Below are 15,000 nucleotides of genomic sequence, written 5' to 3'. Positions count from 1 at the left end.
TAAGCCAGGATGAAGAAGGGACCCCACCCCTTGGTGTCCCCCTAAATGCTAAGCCAGGACGAAGAAGGGACGCCACGCCTTGTGTCCTCCGGAATGCTAAGCCAGGATGAAGAAGGCACACTACCTCTTGGTGTCCCCCCAAAGGCTAAGCCAGGATGAAGAAGGGACGCCACCCCTTGGTGACCCAAAGCTTAGTGTAGGCACTTCCTCTTCTCTTGGAGGACTGAGGCCTGGGCCTCCCGCCACTTGGGGTGTAATTGTGTCCAGATGTCAGCAAGGAGACCTGCAGGTCCTAGGGGCCACCTAGCAGCCATCACAGAGGCCTAAATGGCCTGTTCTTCTTTGTATGCCCAAGGTAACCTCCCAGCTCACCCAAAGGGTACAGTAGCCTGAAGGTCCTAAGGATGGTGCCCCCGCCCCAGCGACAGAGGCCCTCCGAGGCTTTGGCGGGCCTGGCAGGCGCGTGTCTGAAGAACTTCTCCTTTGCATGAGAGCCTGTGTACGAGAGGCCATCAAAGGCAGTTTAAAAGGTCTGCCAACACCATGTAAAGGAAGGGCTGATCAAAACCCAGAACAAAGCTGGCCTCCACCAGGCCTGCAGCCCACTCAAGGCTGCCGAGGGCACCGTGCTGGGCCTCCTGCCTGCCTGTCTCCCTGGGCTGTGGCCTCTTGGTCCCCCTCCCCCCTGCACCCTCCTCCTGCTGTCTGTGTCCCCTCAACCCCTCCTACCCCAGCAGGGCCGCTGTGTGGCGGGTGCAGCAGTACCATTGTAATAACTCATGCAAATGCGAGAGCTCCCTAGACAAAGAGAGGTCAGGCCAGCAGCGCAGGGATTCCTGTCGACAAACAATATTAGATGTAAAATGTGTACCTTTGACAAAAGTATTCATATAGTGCTTTTGATTTTTTTTTCCTGATGAAAAGTGAAAAGTAGTAATTGTGGACTGACAGAGGAAAATGAAGTTTTGAACCAAAAGGCAAAGTTCGTGGATGAAAAAACCCAACCCAATTAGCTGTTTATGAGGAATCGAAATGCAAGGCATTTGCTCCTCCATCTCCTTCAACAACCTTTTGATTGACTCTGCTTAGATCTGTACAGCAGAGCAGATAAATCGACACGCCACATGCATGCGATGCTTAATCATTTGTAATCGTCATATTTGCCCTGACACATAATTTGCTATATCAAGCCATTTTCTTTCACTCACTAGTATTCCGCAGCTCGGCCTTTCCTTTATAAAACATTTAACGGTTTGCTTTAAACACATCAACATGCTGATGTACGATTGCCCTTTGCGTGCCGCCTGGAGGAACGGCGCGCCTCTCCTCCCGCGGTGGCCGAGCGGCCCGGCGTCGGAGGCAGGACGGGCTCTAAGTTCTGCCTTCTCTGTCTTGTGCGAGCAGCCACTCCGTGCATCAAGGCCATCAGTCCCAGTGAAGGCTGGACCACGGGGGGTGCCACCGTCATCATAATTGGCGACAACTTCTTTGACGGGCTGCAAGTTGTGTTCGGCACCATGTTGGTGTGGAGTGAGGTAAGCCGCGGAACCGGTCGTGTCGCGCTGTTGCTGTCTTCGCGAGTGGATTTGACGAGCTGTCAATAGTGTATTGACACCAGGCGCCCTACGGCAAAATCCCCTTTGAACGCACTGCTCGCCTGTGGCAGGAGCTTCTCTTGTGGGTGGGTGCGGAACACCCCCCGCCCTGCAGCCCTGGGGTTGAAAACCTGCCACCGAGGTCCCCCATACACTGGAACAATTAGTGCTAGAATTACTAGAAACGGGTTTAAGGAGACATATGGTGGCAATTTTCATATGAATGGTGCCCTGTGGCCTTTCCTGCAAACTGAAACCCAGGATCATTTGCAGATATTTTTCTTAAAGAACACCGTAGGTCCCGAGACTCTGGGTGACAGCTAGGAGGGGCGTGCGGAGACGATGCTCCAATTTGTGCTTATTTTGTTAATTATATCCCACTGGCAAGTGTCCGCCTCTCACGGCCAGTGCCGCTGAGCGCCTGTTCACTGTGTGGTTTTTGTAGCTGATAACCCCCCATGCCATCCGAGTCCAGACCCCGCCGAGGCACATTCCTGGCGTCGTCGAAGTGACCCTCTCCTACAAATCCAAGCAGTTCTGCAAAGGTGCTCCTGGGCGCTTTGTCTACACCGGTGAGTTCATGGCTCCAGCTTCTGCGGGGAAGTGATAGAGACCTCCTCCCCACCAGGAGGTGCTCATGAGGGTGCAGGAGACAGGGCAGGGGTCTGGGCGGGGGGGGGGGGCAGGCAAAGCCCCACTGGCCTGTGGGTCGGGTTTAGTGGGGTGCGTAGTTTCCACATTTGTTCGAGACAGCGTATGAAGCCGTGGATGGGGCAGCCCCTGTGGCCATGTGACCTGGGGTGCTTCTCCCCATGTGTGGGGCTCCTCACCTGTAAACTAAGAGGCGGAGGGAATGATCAGTAACAACAGTCACCTAGCTTCCATTGGGGGAGCTGCCCTTATGCCCGGCTTCACATGGGGCTGGGGGCCACGTGTCCACTGGCCTCCATGCCTCTGCCCCATATGTCTCTGCTGTTCTGATGCATAGCCTGAGGCTCAGAGAGGTGATGAGGTCAGTGTCCAGGCCATGCCCCTGGTAAAGGCAAGGCCCATGTGAGGCTGGTCTTTTTTGCTCCAGCCGGAGGTCTTGAACCCTGCACGACACTGCTTCCTAAGGAGATTCGTGTTGTTTGAGGGCGTGGGACAGGCTCATGCCAGCCGGAACTGACCTGTACAGTTACACATGCTTGCTATCTCACAGTGCTTTGTGCACTCAAGGGCCGGATTCACACCACTTGTTGGGGTTTGCTTTTGAGAAATGCCGTAAATAAACTTCAACTTGGCTGGGATATTGGCTCACACCTGTGATCCAAGCACTTTGGGAGGTCGAGGCGGGAGAATCACTTGAGTCCAGGAGTTCAAGAACAGCCTGGGTGACATGGTCAAACCCTGTCTCTACAAAAATTTAAAAACTAGTGGGGCATGGTGGTGTATGCCTGTGGTCCTAGCTACTCAGGATGGTGAGGTGGGAGGATCACTTGAGCCCAGGAGGTCAAGGCTGCAGTGCACCTTTATCGTACCACTTCCCTCCACCCTGGGTGACACAGCAAGACCTGCCTCAAATCCAACAGCTCACTTCGACTTAAGGCATGTTTGCGTTTGATTTCTAATCTTGGCTGCCTACAAAGGCTGTGATTTTCAGAGATGTTTTTAATGATGGACAGTGCCCTCTGGAACTCAGTGACAGTGAACAGGATGGGCACTTACTGTCTGTGGCCTTGACCTGCTTGTTCAGTGGCTGGGTGACTGTGGCCTGGTGTCCGGGAGGGCCACAGCAGGAACCTGGACTAGGGGATGGGGCTTCAACTCCTGCCATCATGACCTGAAGGATGCCCACTGGGACGCAGTCCTCTCTTCTGTCCAGAGAGTGGGTGACGTGGAGGATGCTAAGCCCACTCTGCTTTCAGAAGGTTTAAAGAGGCAGTAGACATCCCTCACCTCTTCCCATCTTAGGAAGGACTCAGTGAGCAAGGAAGGCAAGATGTAAATCCTGTCCATCAGGCCCACTACCCGTCAGGGCCGGCATCACCCCAGGGTGTGCCTGGATGGGTCTTGGCGGCGGGCCGGGGCTGCTGTCCCAGAGGTGTCCAGTCAGTGACAGCTCAGCATTCTCCATGCAGTTAGGGTGGGAGAGGCGGTGCCTGCCCCACACAAGGGGCCACCTTCTGTGGGACCAGCACACATAGGACCAGGTGCCCAGGAGCTGCTGGAAGACCACAGGGGAGGCCCACTTCCAGGGTGAACCCCTCCTGGACACCATGTAAGGCTCTGCGATTGAGAGAGAGCAGCTCCTCCAGGTTTTGGGGTCCCAGCGTTTTAAATAGACATGTCACAATGGGGTTCAAAAAATTGGGGCGTCTTTTAAACACTGGCATATACTTCAACAAACACGAGCTTTTTCTGTGCAGTAAACTGCAAGGTCTGCAGGCCCACGGTACCCGGGAGAGGCGAGGTGGCAGAATCCCGCCGTGGGCCGGGGGGTCCTTTCTGGTCCCTTGCTGTAGGGCTCTTTCCATGTGTGTGCTGAAGCCACGCAGTCCACATTTCCACGTCACCTCATGCAGACGTTGGTATTGATGCCACATGCCCCTGAGGCCCATGGCCCATGAACTTCTGGCTGTAGCAGCTGCAGGGCCCGTGCAAAGACCTGGGGTTTGCAGACAGACCCGGACCTGTGCACATGCTTACTCCTGTGGTCCCAGTTTCTCCTCTGCTCTACCGGGCAGGGTTTTGGTGAGGATCAGGGACGACTTAGGTACCGTGTCTGACACACGGCAGGCACTCGGTACATGGCCCTTCCTGTGGAAAGTCACTGAGGGTGAACTTCGGCTGGGTTCTGCGGGATCCTGCTCAAGTCTGAGCATCTTAGGAAGGCGAGTGTTGATTGGTGCTTGTGAGTCGTGGGGCAGCACCTGAGCTGCAGCAGGCACATGCCCAGGGTGGGTACCCGTGTGGGCGCCTGTGTCTGCTGCTGGGTCCTGGTTCATGACACGAAAGTGATGTGTGTTTGCATGTGGCAAGACCGACTGCCCCTGCACAAAAGTGAATGAATAAGCCACTTGCTCTGACCCTGGACCGTCAGCCCATCCCGGATGAACTCTTCAGTGGATGCCTCCAGTGGATCCTTTTGAGAGTTTGGATCTTTGCATATGTGGGCTTTTTGGTGGGGAAGTCTGCACAGCTGTTGTTAGAAATGAGACTGTTTTTAAAAAAAAATATTGCAGAAAGGTCCAGTCCTTTCTTTGCACTTCACCTGCTGTCTCCTGGGGATTCTGTCCTCAGTGCTGCTGAGAAAGGTCCTGGGCTGTGCATTTGTAGAGAAATGCGGATGTGTAGGGTAGGGGGAGCTGCCTGTCACTGGCTAGCAGCTATCACGTGGCAGAGCCTGCATGTCCGCGTCCCCTCAATTCCCAGCATGGCTGGGCCCTGCTCTTGCTGCTCTGGGGCCGGTGTGGGGAGGGTCAGCTCTCTCCTGTCTGCAGCCCGTTCCTATCACCCTCTAGCCAGGTGGGATGCCTTCCTTGGCCAGGGATGTCCTCTCCAGGTGTCTGGGTGTCTCGTATCCTCCCGCTAAGGGACCAGTGAACCCCTTTATTCAGCCCCCCACCTAGCCTGTCCAGGTACCCACCTTCCATATCTGCAGCCCATATTGTGCCCACTGAGCACAATATGGATATTGTAATCCTGAGCTTGTGTCCTGCTGACCGGGCTTCTTGGGCACAGGCTCAGGGTCCTGGCTGGCGGAAGCTGCAGGGATTTCCTCCGCTGAGACACGCTACCACACGTGGGCATCTGGCGATGCTCTGTCTCAAGCCCAGCCTTTCCTGGATGGAGGTTAACCTATTGGCTCCCCCACACCCCAATCATTAACAGGAATATCCATTTCAAAGGTGATGTAAGGGATACAGGATCTACAGGCTGGGGAGCCAAGGAAAGGTAGGGTCACGACCTGTCTGACCTGGAAGCTTCTGTCTGATTTGCATTGCCCCGAAATTGATGGGGACAATGAGGTAATCACCGGGAATTACACTCCCCCGCTGAAAACTGAGCCAGCCCCTTTGCATGTCACGACATAGGCACCGTCCCCTGGGCGTCTGGTTCCCATCAGTGTCCCCCAGCCCCGGAGGCTGCCGGGACACCCTCACATTTAACCTTCCCCGTGTGAGGGCGGCTGGGGCCGCCAGGCCGGGGATAATGAACCTGTGCTCAGAGGAGGGGCCGCCCGCCAGGGGCTGGGAGGGACTTTGCAAAAGGCCTCCATGATCTGTTTACAGTGATCTGAGAAACACCAGATTTTTCTGAACCAGACCCTATTAGTCAACCCCGAGTGGGAAGGGGAAGGCAGGCCAGGCCCCATCCATCCAGGCCCTTTTGCCTGCTGCTTTCAACTCCTATAAAGACACAATTACCTTGGGAGGCTGTGGCGGTTCAGTTGATTAGCACGGTGAATTAAAAGAATGAGTCACAAATGACATGTCCAGCGCTTCCATACTGGTTCTTTGTATTCCCCTGTGCCTCACCCTGTTGTAAGAAGGTCAAAAATTAGAGAGAGAGAACAATTTTCAAGCGGCTAGCACTTAGGCGCAGAATTAACAATCACTCTGTATGTAATTGCCAGTTAATAGTAAATTGCCTTCTAGACTGTAAAATGCGATATAAACTGGTGGGCACCTAAAATTAAATTAATGAGATATTTGCTGCCTTTAAAAGTGAATAGTGCAAATTAATAACCGAGTTCAACGCTTGTTTTAATATTTGTCTAATAGTGTACTATTTGCTTGTTTAATAATAATGAAAATAGTCCCAGAATGTCCTACCTGAGAAACTCGCAGTACACACAAATTGAGCAGTTTCGCATTTATAATTCCACCCATAGAAACGCATCAAATGGTGAAGAGTAATAAAACAAATTATTTTTTAATTAGAATATAAGCATTACAGTGTTATTTGATTAAGACAGACTGGAATTTGTATGCATCTAATTGAAATTATGTTACGGAGAAAACTACTTTTATAGACGCATTTTCAAGTGTAAAGCATCATGGCACACAGGTGCGTGTCCCTGTTTTCTTACAGTGTGCATTTGGCAGGGTGGTTTCCAATTCAACAAAAGCACTGAGGCCGTTTGGGGGTGGGGGCTGGACTTCCAGCATCGTTCACGGGACACTGGGGACCTGGGGGGGTCGGGTGCTCTCACTTTTGTCAATCATTCAGATGGTTGATTGACCCACCCTCACGTTAGAGACTTCTTTTGCTCAATTAAGGAAATTATCACAAATTACTGGGAGTCAACGTGTTGTCTTCGACAGACTGAACCCAGTTACTAAACAAGATATTGGCAGTGGATAGCAACTACACTGAAGTGGACACAGGGAGCTCTTGACAGCCGAATTCCTGGACGGCTCCCAGCCCCGGATGCAGTTACTAGATGGGAGCATAGAAGCCACGATTTTCTGCACGGGGACGTGCGTTCAGGTTCAGGCTCATCAAGTCGTCACTCATCCAGTCGTTGCTAACAGTTTCTGTTCTTTCTGATACAGTATTTATGGTTTACTTTCCTCCTCCCCCCACTTTTTTTTAAGTCATAAGGTACCTTAAAACTGGCAGTGCATCAAGGAGTGACGCTCTGTCCTCCAGGGCTGTCCTGGCACCCTCGGCGAGGCTTCTTCCCGGGGCTCCTGGCGGGTGTCCACCATTCAGCCCACTTCACTCCCCTCGCAAAAGCACTCGTGGTTCTTAAGTGTGCTGAAGATCTTTTGTGTGTGTTGAGAGGAGCCCCTTTCAGCCCGCAGAGTTGATAGTGCCCTTTGACCATGCCTGCCCAGCCTGCTGTCTCCCAGGCAGGTGCTTCTCAAACAGATTCCCTGGATGCACATAGCAAAGGATGCTTAATTGCCGCCCACAAATCACACTATTTTTAATATGCTCAACCAAACGCTAATGCCTGTTTTATGTGTAAACCACATGCTTTCCTCATGGGTCCTGGAGTTTGGGGAGTCTTTGGCTCAATTCTCCTGGAGACTCCCATCAGCCTGCGGTGTGGCCAGCCCCGCCCCCTCCACCACCCACGGCTGACTGTGACTTCCTGTCTGCAGTGGGCACTCCTGCAGCCACACTGGCTGTTCTGTTTCAGATTCAGCAGTCAATGGTGTCCAAGGACATCTTTGCCCGACCATCATCCCCAGTGAGCCCCCGGGGAATAGACACCCTTCAGACACCTTTGCTTTTCTATGGAGTTGGTCCTATCTGAGAATAGCTTGGGCCTGTGTTTTCAGCTCAGACTGACTCTGGACCTGCCAAGAGTTGGGCTAATCACAAGCTAATGTGTGACTCCAGCAACACAGCTTCTCTGGACTCCACATTAGCTTTTGTCCTTTGTTTAAATATGGATGGCAAAGAGTGACTTTTTTTTCCAACTGGGGTGGCGTGTGTCCATGCCTCAGCTCCTTCCCCTGGGAGTGAGGCCGACTGCCATCACTGGGGTCATTTCAAGGGTCCTCAGGGCCCCTGAGGCAGAGCCACAAAGAGAGGGAGGGAGGGCGGGCTCCCACCGCTGTCTTCCCCACTGCTACAGCGTAGCATCAAGCCAAACCATGATCAATTAATCTGCCCGCATGCTAAGTGGGTGCTGGGGTGAAATTCGATAACGCGGCCCTTGGAAGAGTGGGGCCGGGAGGGCTTCCAGGGTCACTGCTGTCCCCTCTCTTTCCTGTCTCGAAGGAGGCCAGGAGAATGAGACACACCGTTTGTGCTATTGCACAAGTAGACTATTTGTCCTAATCAGTGACACCCATTTACTAGAATTGCTTAAAATGAACTATACCTCATACAGAAATCGCACATTTAGAGAGTTCCATTCATCATCTGAAAATTGAGGGCCAGTAAACTTTTCTGCTCCTCCAGTGGGATCATAGGCATGCATCAAAATGTTAAAAATGATTGGTGAGAGGGAGCTGTCACCCATTTATCAAGGAAAAGAACATTATTTGCTAATTTCCCAACCAGGCTGGTGACAGGGTGCTTCGTCTTTAGACCCACGGTGACCAGCATGGCCTTTTTGTTATTAGTACAAGTCAAGCGCTTTTGGGCTGTTGCTAACAAGACACATTTGTCTGTCATCCGAGGGGGCTCTGGTCGTTTTCCAAGTGGCTGTGACCAAGTCTGCACCCCGCACCCCAATTGGCTGCTCTCATCGGGGCCACGCTAACCCAGGAGGAGAAACGAGCTGATAAATCACAAAGTTTCATGTCAAGGTGAAGGTATTGACTCTTCAGCACCAAACCTGACAAAATGTAGCAGAGAGGAGACGGTCATTCATCTTCCCCAAAGGACAAAAGGGTCATCCGGGTTTCACTTGGTAATTGTTGGGTTGAGGACAGTGAGGGTGGGCCTGGCCCTCTTCCCCTGAAGCCCCTGCATAGGTGGGTCCCCTGGTCCCGCTCCTCACCCACCTTGCAGTGGCTTCAGGGCTGTAGCCCCTTCCTGGGGCTGCAGGGAGGAGAGTCAGGGATAGAACGGGATCACACTCCAGACTTTTGAGTTTCCCATTGAGAAGGATGTGCCTCTGAGACAATGTGTGTTGGGTCCAGGAGATGGTGTGGGACTGTGGGAGAAGAGAGCAATGGACCATTCAGAACAAAATAAGTGTGATCACCTGCCATGCAGAATAAAGCCAGGATAGGAAGACCTAACATTAAATGTCACAGATTGCTCCGGCCACAACTCCCACGGGTTAAACACTGAAGACCAAGGGAAATGTCAGAACCAACATGTCGGTAGAGAACCTCAAACAGAAGTGTGTGCTGCTTTCAGCACCAAAGAGGAGGTGAAATAGATCACCCTGTTGACCTGGGAGAATAGGAACAAGAACCAAATGCTTCCTCTGTTTCTCTTTCTGGCTTACGAGTTACCAGTGCCTCAAGCCCCCTCCCACCAAATCCACACGGCTGGACAGGCCCAGTGCTAACAGTCCATGGCTGGAATCCATAGAGTGTCTTTCACTTTGGTGTGTGCCCAACCAGCTGGGTCAGTGACAGCGCTGGAGCTGGGCTGCTCGTGGTTTCATGTGAGGCTGTTTTTGGAACATCCTGAGACCTGTCTGTGTACATTCTATCAGTTGAGCCTTTTTAATTTGTTGTAGAAAATGCAAAATGAGGCTGAGCATGGTGGCTCCGCCTGCAATCCCAGCACTCTGGGAGGAGCACCTGAGGTCAGGAGTTTGAGACCAGCCTGGCCAGCATGGTGAAAGCCTGTCTCTACTAAAGATACCAAAACATTAGCCAGGGGTGGTGGCACACGCCTGCAGTCTCAACTACTCAGGAGGCTGAGGCAGGAGAATCTCTTGAACCTGGGAGGCAGAGGCTGCAGTGAGCCGAGATCGTGCCACTGTACTCCAGCTTGGGCAAGATAGAGACGCTGTCTCAAAAAAAAAAAAAAAAAAAAAAATGCAAAATGAGTAAGATGTAACTTTCTTCTCTTAGAGTGGTTTTTTAAAAAAATTTTATTTATTTATTTTTATTGCATTTTAGGTTCTGGGGTACATGTGCAGAACATGCAAGATAGTTGCATAGGTACACACGTGGCAGTGTGATTTGCTGCCTTCCTCCCCTACACCTATATCTGGCATTTCTCCCCATGCTATCTCTCCCCAGCTCCCCACCCCCGCTGTCTCTCCCCTATTTCCCCCAACAGATCCCAGTGTGTAGTGCTCCTCTCCCTGTGTCCATGTGTTCTCATTGTTCAACACCCACCTATGAGTGAGAACATGCGGTATTTCATTTTCTGTTCTTGTGTCACTTTGCTGAGAATGACGGTCTCCAGGTTTATCCATGTCCCTACAAAGGACACTAACTCATCGTTTTTGATGGCTGTATAATATTCCATGGTGTGTATGTGCCACATTTTCCCTGTCCAGTCTAGCACTTTGGAGGCCAAGGCGGGCAGATCACCTGAGGCTGGGAGTTCAAGAGTGGTTTTAAAATAAAGCAACAACAAATAGAAGGCTCTATCAGTCAGCGATGTGGACTGCTCGCTACACTAAAAGGCAAAATAGAAGTTTTCAAATGCTTTTCAGGAGCACATGGAATGACTTGGCTGTACGAGGGACGTGAGTGCGTGCAGAGGGGCACACACCCTCGAAGGGTCATTACGCAGCGTGGGACATTTAAATAGAGAAGCTCTCGTTGAGATAGGAGGCCATGGCAGATTTTGGTCAGCATTGGTGCAATTATCTTGGGAGGAAAGTTTCTTAGAGGTAGGGCATAGCCGGGGTCATCCTTTTCTTCCTTTCCCTTCTGGATGCCAACCTCTCCCTGTGCTCTTGAGATAGCCCTTTCTGAGTCTTCCCACATAGAAAGCTTACAGCCTGGCACAGTGGACCCTGGAGCCTCTGAGGTCTGGATCCATCCTCCAGGCATTTGATGACCACCGAGGAAGCCGAAAGTCAGGAGATCCAGGGGGTCAGACTGGGGAGGGTGGATTCGAACAGGTTTTTCTCTATCTTTTTGCGTGCTTGTCTTCCCTAGAGGAGGTCCTTGGCTGGAAATCTGTCCCATCTTGTCTCCGCCCAGGCACCTTGGCTGGGTCAGTCTCGTGCCTGTTGAAAGCCATCCCTTCTAGCCCCAGTTCGGAAGTCCCACTTGGTGCTTTTCCTAAGGAACACGCTCACACTGCAGAAACATCCCATGCAACCATTAGGCCTGTGGGCACTGAGCTTCCAAACAGGCACCAAGCTGAGGGCGGCGGCTCCTCCAGGGCTCTTATGATGGAAGAGCCTTCAGGACAGCTGGCATCGAGATTGCTTTACCACATGCTTGGCATCAGGCTGTGGCCTATCCCAGAGTAAGGACTGTAAACAGCCATCAGCTAGGCTGGTGATCATTTCTGAAATCCACTGACTCTTAATACCCTGTAAGGGAGAGAAACGTGTCACTGGCAGACACCACGCAGGGTACTGGGCTGCAGTGTCACATGCCCCCTGCCCACGGAAGTTGGCACTCAGTAGGTACAACCCCAAAGACTGGGCCCCAGGCTGCGCCCTGGCTTTGCTGTGGCACCATGTTAGCGAATACCTGTCACGTGCCTGAGCCCTGCACCCACCAGCGGGCTGCCTGCCTTCCTCACCACCCCGGATTTCACCATCGGTGATTATCCTTTCTTGTGTACTTGCAAAATCCCAGCTGGTAGGAATGATCTGTAGGACCAGTGTAGTGTGAGCGCAGTGTCCTATGCAAAGGTGTGCTGTGGAAGCTCACCATCAGCATGGTTTGGAATCTGCCCCTGGCTTCCAGTGTTCTGCATTTGCCTACCTGGATACAGAGGCAGGGAAGCTATCTGTTTCTCGTAGGCACTCATGGTTGGGGTGTCAGGTGGGGTGACATATCTGCCCACCTAGCAGTGGGTCCCTTGCCAAGGGAAGTGACAGTCTCCATCCTGGCAGCCCAGGGCCTGGTATCTGGATGGCACTTGGCACATATTCTGGTGCAGGAGCCACATTTTCCATGGTGCTGACTTAAGGTCTTGTGCGAATGAAGCAGGACCTGGAAAAGTTAATAAAAGAGTCAAAATGAAGAAGGTGCTCCATCCGAAGACAAGAGGAGCAGGCGAGGTGCTGGTGGATTTGAGAGGAGGGGTGCCCTGGGAGGCGTTGGGGAGGTGCCCACAGAGGCTGTACCTCTGGAGGCTGAGCAGCAGGGATTGGGGATTTCCAGGCTGAAGAGCGCCAGCTGGGTATGGGGCTGTGAGGGGGGTAGGCCAGGGCTGGGTGGGGGCTGCCATGGCAAGATGGAGGTCAGAGGAGGACATGGTTGCCTTCTGGTCTCAGTATGCCTTAGCATTTGGGAAGCCCATGTGGAAACAGGACAGTTTTACAGGAGACACATAACCTAGTGTGCTGTGTTCAAGAGCTGTGCTTCTGGGGATTCCAGAGTCTGCATTAATCTTGGTGATGTCTTTAAAGCCTCTGCCTTAGAACATTCCTTCTTTTCTTTATGCATCCTGAAAAACCAGGAGTTAAAAACGCCTCCGTGGAGATTGAGAAAAGGGTAATAATGTTGGGAAACCGAGTGATGCTCCCTGAATGGGAACAGGTTCCCTCCACCAGGCCCTTCCCCCACAGTGGGGCCCTGTGCTTTTACACAGGTACCGGACACACGTTTATTCTAAACACACTCTGGCCCTGGAAGGAATGTCCTTAGTATAGATGGAGCTGGCACATATATTCTAATTCAGATGAGAAACGTTACTTTCACTAAAAACACTTGGTTTTTGTTCGGATACAATTCGCATACCAGAGAATTCACCCGAAGTATACAATTAAGTGGCTTTTGGTAAATTCACAAAGTTGTGCAACCATCAGTCTAATTCCAGAATGTTTCCATCACACGAAAAGGAAGCCCATGTCTGCTAACGTCGCCTCATTGCCGCTTCCCTGGAGAGCGTCGGTCTCTGGGTCTGTCCAGGTCCCCAGAAATGAAAGCTGTAGAGAAGTGAGAGTATGGGGGTGGCCTGTGCCTTGGATTTCCTCCCCTCCCCTAGCTCCTGGCAACTGTGAATCTACCTCCTTTCCCTATGGATCTGCCTCTTTCAGACATTTCCTACAAATAGGGTCACACATTACAGATACAGTTCTTTGTGTCTGACTTCTTTCACTTTGCATGTTTTCGAGGCTCATCCCTGTCATAGCAGGTATCGGGGTTTCGTTCCTGTACGTGGCTGAGTACAATTCCCTTGTATGGATATACCACATTTTGTTTATCCATTCATTCACTGATGAACATTGGGATATTATGGAAAACACTGCCATGAACATTTTGTGAATACATTTGTGAACATACAAGAAACATGACGTTCAGTTTGCCTTTTCCAAATGGAAAATGTGATGCCTTCTGGGTTGGCCAGGTGTCTTCAAGAGGCCTGCATTACTCATTACCCTGAACACCTACTGTGTGCATCACACTGAGTAGGACAGGTCCGAGGCAGAAGGTGACCCATTGGGTGGCCTTCCTCCTATGGGGAGGGCAGATGCCCACACAAGCACATGGGGTGGCTGGGAACAGGTCCCCATGGGAGTGTGGCCCACTCCAGAGCACAGGAGAGGCTGTCTCTGTCCTCAACCCTGGCAGGGACACCTCTGGCCTCGGGAGGTGCCTGGACGTTGCAAGCTCCTTCTTCTATTTACGTCTGTGTACAGATTTTCCACTGGCTTAAAGTGTATAAATCCATTGGCCAGAGGGTTCTCCACAGAGCGTTAGATTTCCCGCTTGTTTTTAAGACCTCCTTCCTCCCCGCAAAAAGTCTCTGGGAGGAGTGGCAGCACAGGGACTCGTGATGTTTCTTTTTGAAAGAAAAGGAGAACTTTCACTTGCGCAGGTGGTTTGATGTGGCAAGGGTGGCTTTTGCTGGCTGGCGTGTCTTCCTTTCGTTTACAGGCATTTCTCCACTGAGGTAAAACCTCAGAACAGCCTTCGTGGGGAGGGTTCTAGGATGGCAGGGGCCCACTTCCCAACCTCAGAGCCTCCGCCTTGGGAAGTATCTGTCTCCCTCAGCCCCGTCCCCAGAGGCGAGAGCCAGGGAGAAGTGAGGAGGCCACATGCCTTAGTTTTCTGAGCTGCAGGGCCGGGCTGGGTAGATGTAGTTTCCACACAACTATAAAAGCCACCATCCAATGTATTCTTTGAGGTATGTAAACAGAATTGTTTGAATGCAATCCAATAGTTGTCAGCAAGGGTATTATTTTGGTACAAGGAAGATGAGCTGTCCCCTTTTCTGTGCCTGGTGTCACATCACAATGCTGCCATCCGCTGCCAGGCAGTGGTGAATGGAAGCTGGTCCCTGTGCACGAGGCCTGGTTGGGCTGTCTCTGTGAATTCCAGAACAATATTCCCGATACAGAGGAGGAGGCTCCAATTCCAATTAAAAGTCAAGTGTTTTTCTCAACCTTAGAAGACTTTTCGACAGAAATCTCCTGCAGTGCGTGGGTTGGGGGGATGCTGGAGTCACTGGTGTGAAACCCAGGCTGACCCAGGGCAGGCCTGAGCAATCCCCCTTGGGCACTGGGGGGCCCCATGGATGGGAGCCACCAGGTTGCTAGAAAAGCCACTGTCGTTTCTGGGAGGGCAGATGCAAGGTTTGCGTCTTGGTGTAGGAGGAGGGTGACCTCACCTCTTCCTGCCCGTCCCTGGCCAGGCCAGGGAGCCAGGCCAACCCCCATGGGCAGCGCCCCTGGTGAACGCCACCGAGGCTGGAAGGCCTTTGTGTTTCCCGTGCACACACAATGCCCGGCTCACCCTGCCGAGTGCTGTGATTGAAATTCATTGCCAAATTTATTGAGAAATTAATGAGAAAAGCTGCAAAGTATTGACTTTGAGAGGAAAACACAACTCATCTTGAATGAGGAGGAAAATGC

At 52.0% G+C, this 15,000-nt stretch overlaps 1 protein-coding gene across 15 annotated transcripts in view; it reads left to right on the top strand.

The window, feature by feature from the left end:
* The window catches only part of EBF3 (EBF transcription factor 3), a 128,867-nt gene that overhangs the window by 94,523 nt on the left and 19,344 nt on the right, over positions 1–15,000 (top strand). For 13 of the 15 annotated variants that reach the window (XM_078344102.1, XM_035269509.3, XM_078344101.1 and 10 more), the window contains exons 9-10: positions 1,405–1,535; positions 2,041–2,167. The exons of the other annotated variants lie outside the window; for them this stretch is intronic. In XM_078344102.1, coding sequence (XP_078200228.1) covers positions 1,405–1,535; positions 2,041–2,167 — 258 coding nt within the window. The remainder of the gene's footprint in view (positions 1–1,404; positions 1,536–2,040; positions 2,168–15,000) is intronic. 15 annotated transcript variants of the gene reach the window in all.

Source organism: Callithrix jacchus, chromosome 12 (genome assembly GCF_049354715.1).
Source record: "Callithrix jacchus isolate 240 chromosome 12, calJac240_pri, whole genome shotgun sequence".
Taxonomy (NCBI): Eukaryota; Metazoa; Chordata; class Mammalia; order Primates; family Cebidae; genus Callithrix; species Callithrix jacchus.
Note: the sequence above shows the minus strand (reverse complement) of the source record. Positions and strands in the feature narration are given on the sequence as shown.